The sequence below is a fragment of the Catharus ustulatus genome, chromosome 1, assembly GCF_009819885.2.
Source record: "Catharus ustulatus isolate bCatUst1 chromosome 1, bCatUst1.pri.v2, whole genome shotgun sequence".
Lineage (NCBI taxonomy): Eukaryota > Metazoa > Chordata > Aves > Passeriformes > Turdidae > Catharus > Catharus ustulatus.
The window spans coordinates 152013622-152019036 of NC_046221.1; the positions used below are offsets into that span (position 1 = coordinate 152013622).

General features: G+C 51.7%; 1 protein-coding gene across 1 annotated transcript; it reads left to right on the plus strand.

The window, feature by feature from the left end:
- Window positions 1-5207, plus strand: TRIB1 (tribbles pseudokinase 1). The gene is made up of 3 exons (XM_033081685.1): window positions 1-306; window positions 669-961; window positions 2991-5207. Exons 1-3 carry the CDS (start codon window positions 1-3, stop codon window positions 3457-3459), a joined length of 1068 nt encoding a protein of 355 aa, XP_032937576.1. The 3' UTR covers window positions 3460-5207.
- Window positions 5208-5415: the final 208 nt, after the last annotated feature.

Genomic DNA, 5415 nt, shown 5'->3' on the forward strand with positions numbered 1-5415 from the left:
ATGAGCCGCCCCGCGTCCCTGCTGCCGGCCGCCCGCTGCCGCAGCGCCCCGGCCAAGCGCCTCCAGCCCCTGCACGACGGCCCCGCCGAGGAAGCGCCGGCCGCCAAGTGCCCTCGGCTCTCCGAATGCGGCCCCCCGGACTGCCTGAGCGCTCCCGGGTCGCCGTGTGCCCCCGCTTCTCCCGCGGGCGGCGGCGGCGCGGCGGGTCCCAGCCTGATCGCCTCGTACCTGCTGCTGCCGCTGGCCGAGCGGGAGCAGGTGTCCAGGGCGCTGAGCGTCAGCTCGGGCCGGGAGCTGCGCTGCAAGGTGAGCGGGACGGGAGCGGGAGGGGAGCGGGGACAGCCCTGCCGAACATCCACGCATCCATCGTCCCGCTGCTGGGAGCGCCCGGCCAGCCCCCGGCGGCGTTTGCGCGCCCTGCCCTGAGCCGGGACTCGGCTCACCTCGGAGCGCTGCCCCGCACAGGCGTGCGGATGGTGCTGGGTTCTAGTTTCCCCCCAGCCTTTCACTGTAGAACGAACAGGAAGGGTCTGGTAGCCGCTTCTGCCGGTCCTGCCGAGCCCTGGCTCCCCTCCAGCTCCCTCGTCATTGTTTGGGGAGAGTTGCTACGCGAGCTGCAGCTTTCAACGCCCTTGAGAATGAATTTGGGTTTAATTTCCTCTGTACAGGTGTTCCCCCTCAAACACTACCAGGACAAGATCCGACCTTACATTCAGCTGCCGTCACACAGAAACATCACCGGGGTTGTCGAAGTCATTCTCGGTGACACCAAGGCCTACGTGTTCTTTGAAAAGGACTTTGGGGACATGCACTCCTACGTGAGGAGCTGCAAGAGGTTGAGGGAAGAGGAGGCTGCCCGGCTGTTCAAGCAGATTGTCTCCGCTGTAGCTCACTGCCACCAGTCAGCCATCGTACTTGGTGACCTCAAGCTCAGGAAATTTGTCTTCTCTAATGAAGAAAGGTAAGTGGCTGTCAGCAGCCAGCCCTGGGGTGAGTGGGGAGGGAGGAATGCCACTTCCAGAGACACAAAAAGCGTCCCAGGGAGTGGAAACAGCCCCGTCAGCCGGGCATCACCTGCGAGCAATCCGAGTAGGTCCTCGTCACGTGTGTGCAGGAGGTCACGGATCTAACCGGAGCGCACTCCTCTTAGATCTTCACTGATGAAAGGGAGGAAGCTCTCCGGGAGCTTCCTCTCATTCAGCACAAGTTCAGCGAAACCCGCTGGCAGACAAAGGGATGATAGTTCGGATGCTCGTTAGCGCCAGAAGATGTCATGTGTGCCACTCATTCAAGTGTCAAATGAATAAAAGGCAGAGAGGGAGAGGGGGGAGGCTGAGGTGTTGTGCCGGGAGGAGGAAGCAGCTCGGCTGGGGGAGCAGGAGGTGTGAGGAGCTGGAGCTCTGCTCCCTCCTCGGGAGAGTTGCCTTGTGACCCACGGTGGAGCCGCAGCGCTAGGGAAGGGTCTCCCTGCTGTACCATTCTGCTGATGAGAGTGATGCTGCTGTGCCCTTCGAGGTTTTTATCCCTCCTCCACTGCCGTGCTTTCCATGCCCCCTATGCCCGTGGATTGTAGGCACGCACAGGAGGGAAGGTGGGACATGGTTAAATAATGCTTTGGGAATCCTGCATCAAAGAAAATCACTTTAGTAAAGCTTAGCCTAAAGCCTAGGTTCATAGAGGAGATCATAGAATCTAGTTGTTAAATTTAGATTAGGGAAATAATTCAGTATTCCCCTGGAGTGTTTGCTACTCTTGCAGTGTTTCACCACACGTGGCAGTCAGAAATACAGCAAAACTGACTCTTGACTAGTTGCTTATCCCAGGGAATATTAAAAAACTAAGTAAAAGCTGTAATGGAGTTGTGCTTAATATCATAAAAATATAAGGTGATGTTACTGATGCAAAAGAAAAGGGATTTTGTTTGTTTTGTTAAACTAGGCTAATGATTCTTCAGGATATCTCTTACAAATGAGATAAGAAAATTAACCAGCGCTGCCCCTCTGAAACAGAAACAGCCATATGTTGACACGGAAAGAAAACTATTCCTTTGAAGGAAACTATTGCTGCTTTTCCCTCCCATAAGAAGATGAAACATTTGTTGAAATGTTACATTGCACACAGTCTCGCTCATTTGGAAATAACGTGTTGCACAGGCGATGTCATGTGCAGCACATTTGGCAAGAAGAGGGTTAAGCAATGGCAGGCGACGCGGGCTCTCGCACAGGTGCAGTTTCAGGGCTCCCGCAGCCAATCCCGGGCCCACGGTTCTCGTTGAGTCATATTTTCCGTTTGCAGAACCAATGGGTATTTGCCGAGGTCAGGCTGAGGACAGGCTGAAGCCAACATATCTACACCCCAGCAGGCTGCCAGGCAGTGCAGAGCCCTTCCAGGGCTGGCTGTTGGCTCCCCTGCTGACGGGAGCTCTCCTCGCCCTCCAAAACAGGAGGCTGGGGTGGCCCCGTCCCCACCTGGAGATGGTGGGTGCAGTGATACGCTCCAGAAGGCAAAATGAATAAATCAAAAACTAAAATGAAAAAAGCTAAATACAAAAGCTCAGGAAAGGCAACGAGCCTCACCAGTGCAGCGCAGAGCTGGGCTTTGTGGTTTGTGGAATCACACAGCTGGATGCTGTTTGCTCAAAGCCTGGACGGCACATAGTGGCTGTGAGGTGCCATGTCACCAATTAACCCCCTGCAGTGGCACTGCAACCTGCGTGGGTAGACTTGGTATTCCTCAAGAGTCCTCTGTTGTTAAAATCACCAGTTAGTAAAAAAACGAGAGCGTCACTGAACGCTGGCCCGGTGCACACAGCAGCACTTCCATCACACATTCCCAGGAGTCTGGGCAACTTCTCGGCTGCAAGTTAAGAGGTGTTTCCTTTCTCAGTGCCAGTGCAAGAGAGAATGGGGCCATGGTAGGGGCTTGCTGTGTTTGCTCATGACTGTGTGTTGCTATTTCTCACCTGTGGCTTTCTCTCTGGCCCTCCCTAGGACTCAGCTGCGTCTGGAGAGCCTGGAAGACACACACATCATCAAAGGCGAAGACGATGCGCTCTCAGACAAGCACGGCTGCCCGGCATACGTCAGTCCTGAGATCCTAAACACGACGGGGACTTACTCTGGAAAATCAGCTGATGTGTGGAGTTTGGGAGTGATGCTCTATACCCTGCTGGTGGGACGCTATCCCTTCCATGACTCGGACCCTAGCACTCTGTTTTCCAAAATCCGGCGTGGACAGTTCTGTATTCCTGACCACGTCTCCCCCAAAGCCCGCTGCCTCATCCGCAGCCTACTGCGGCGGGAGCCTTCTGAAAGACTCACTGCTCCAGAGATCTTGCTTCACCCTTGGTTTGAGGCAGTCTTGGAGCCTGGATATACAGACCAGGAGACGGGAACTTCGGATCAGATTGTCCCAGAATATCATGGAGACAGTGATGATATTAGTTCCTTCTTCTGCTAGCCCCGAAATCTCAAAAGCCTCGCTGGTTCTAACCTCCGGCATCTTTGTAGGGTTTCATTTTTCCATGTCTGCAAACTCGACAGCATCTTAAAGTGCCAGTATGGTCAGAGAAGTGACCTTGTCTAAATGAATGCCAACCTGGAGATCTCCACTCCCTGAGTGTACTCAGAGTTCCATGCTCTTGCTGTGCTGGTGGTCCCACCAGCCCCGGAGGACCTGTGCAGCTTTGTGAGAACTGTCTGCATCTTCCTCCAGTGTAACTGGTCACATCTTGGCTGCAGAGTCTTACGTCTGACAAGGTGTGGGATGGAAAGGCAGCTCCTCCTGCTTCCCTGCAGCGGCTGCAGAGGTGTGGAGCCCCGGCCACGATGTGTAGGGGCAGAGGGGCACACAGTGCACCTCTACCTGAACAAATCTGACAGAAATGGTTAAAAGGGGAATCGACTCGGTGTGCCCCTGCAGCCAGCTCACAAAGCAGCTCTCTGACTGTAAGCACACATTAATGAGGGAAGGAGGTCTTCACCCACCACGGCCAGCTCTCTGCTCGCTTCTGCTCCTCCAGCTGATCCTTTCAGAGGTGTGAAGCTTCTCAATCCACCTGTAAGACAAATCACTGCTGTGGCTCTTTCTGAAGCAGAAACCAGTGGATCTCCCAGCCAGATCCCCTCTGATTCCTTTTGCTGACCAGGAAAGCATTTTAAATAGACTTAAGCCTCGTGTTACCATGGTGTAGCCTAAATAACTTCATGCCCTCAGCGAGCTTGTCAAGTAGCAGGTCTCGTTAGCTCCGAGTGCCAAAACGTATCCGTTTACCAAACCGTAACACTATGGCTGGGGTGCCTTCCCCTGGGAAAGGATGAGAGGTGTCTTGTACAGTACCCATAAACATGGCCATGGTTTTCAACTGGCTTAGCTCTTAAAAATACCACATCACCTCCTCTTTCCACCTCCACCCCCCAAAAATTAGTCTTAAGAGTGAAATCTGCGTACACCCTTAGTTGATCATTCAGGTATGCTGTTTGCCTCCAGCCTCCCCTCCTTTTTTTTTTTTTTAATTTTAATTATTTTTTTTATTTTGCATGATTATTCATAGTATTTCCAATATGTGTGGTTAATGAATATATCTGAATCATTAGCTTCCTGGGTTGGGGGTAAGTAAAGCTTAGTCCTGCTTAAAATTACTGCTTCGTTTCACATGTGGCCAGTGGTTTATGCAGAGATGTCCATTCACCTTAGGCAAGACTGCGGCTTCTGAAATGGCCGTGAGGTGGGTGATGCACGTTCCCAACACCATCCAGTTCCAGTGAAGTAATTTTAAGGGTTAACCCTGGCAAGCTGCAGTCCCACCACGCTGCGAGAATACCATGTATACCTCATGGACTGTGTACTTTGTACATACCTTACTGTTTGGGGTTTTCTTGTTTTGTTGTACTTTGTCCTAATAAGAGGTGTCGAAGAGCAGTTTAATGTGAATTATTATTGGCAATACTAACTTGACAGAATCATGAGCATTAAGAGCAGAGCGGTCCAGCTCTCCGTTGCACTAAACCTCTCATGATTGCTTGACATTTGTATCTGTGATACAGTTTAACCCTTCTATGAAAAACAGTACATTTGTATATATTGGTAGAAAATTCTGCCAGAAAAGCTAAAAACACTATGTCCAATTTGTACATGTGTATATGTCTGTGGAAACTTGGATGATAAAGTCTGACTTGTAGAAAGTTTTAATAAACTTGGTTTCATAATGTTTGTCCCCATTTCTTGTGGTGTCTCAAAAGGAATGCAGCTCAGTGTGTCTGGTTTATTCTGAAAAAATGGGGTTTGGCCTCAGAGACTTATTAGCTTCTCTATGACCTGTATATACATTCCCTCATGCCTTAGCCTGAACTTCCCCCAGCTCAGCCTGGGGTTGAATCCCCACGGAGACTGGGGACAGGAATCCTGCCTCTTGTG

What these genes read in the sequence shown, in the direction of transcription:
- TRIB1 (XM_033081685.1), top strand. Translation starts at nt 1, where the DNA reads ATGAGCCGCCCCGCGTCCCTGCTGCCGGCCGCCCGCTGCCGCAGCGCC. An exon ending in GCCGGGAGCTGCGCTGCAAG is followed by an intron (nt 307 to 668) that starts GTGAGCGGGACG and finishes TCCTCTGTACAG; the next exon opens with GTGTTCCCCCTCAAACACTA. An exon ending in GTCTTCTCTAATGAAGAAAG is followed by an intron (nt 962 to 2,990) that starts GTAAGTGGCTGT and finishes GGCCCTCCCTAG; the next exon opens with GACTCAGCTGCGTCTGGAGA.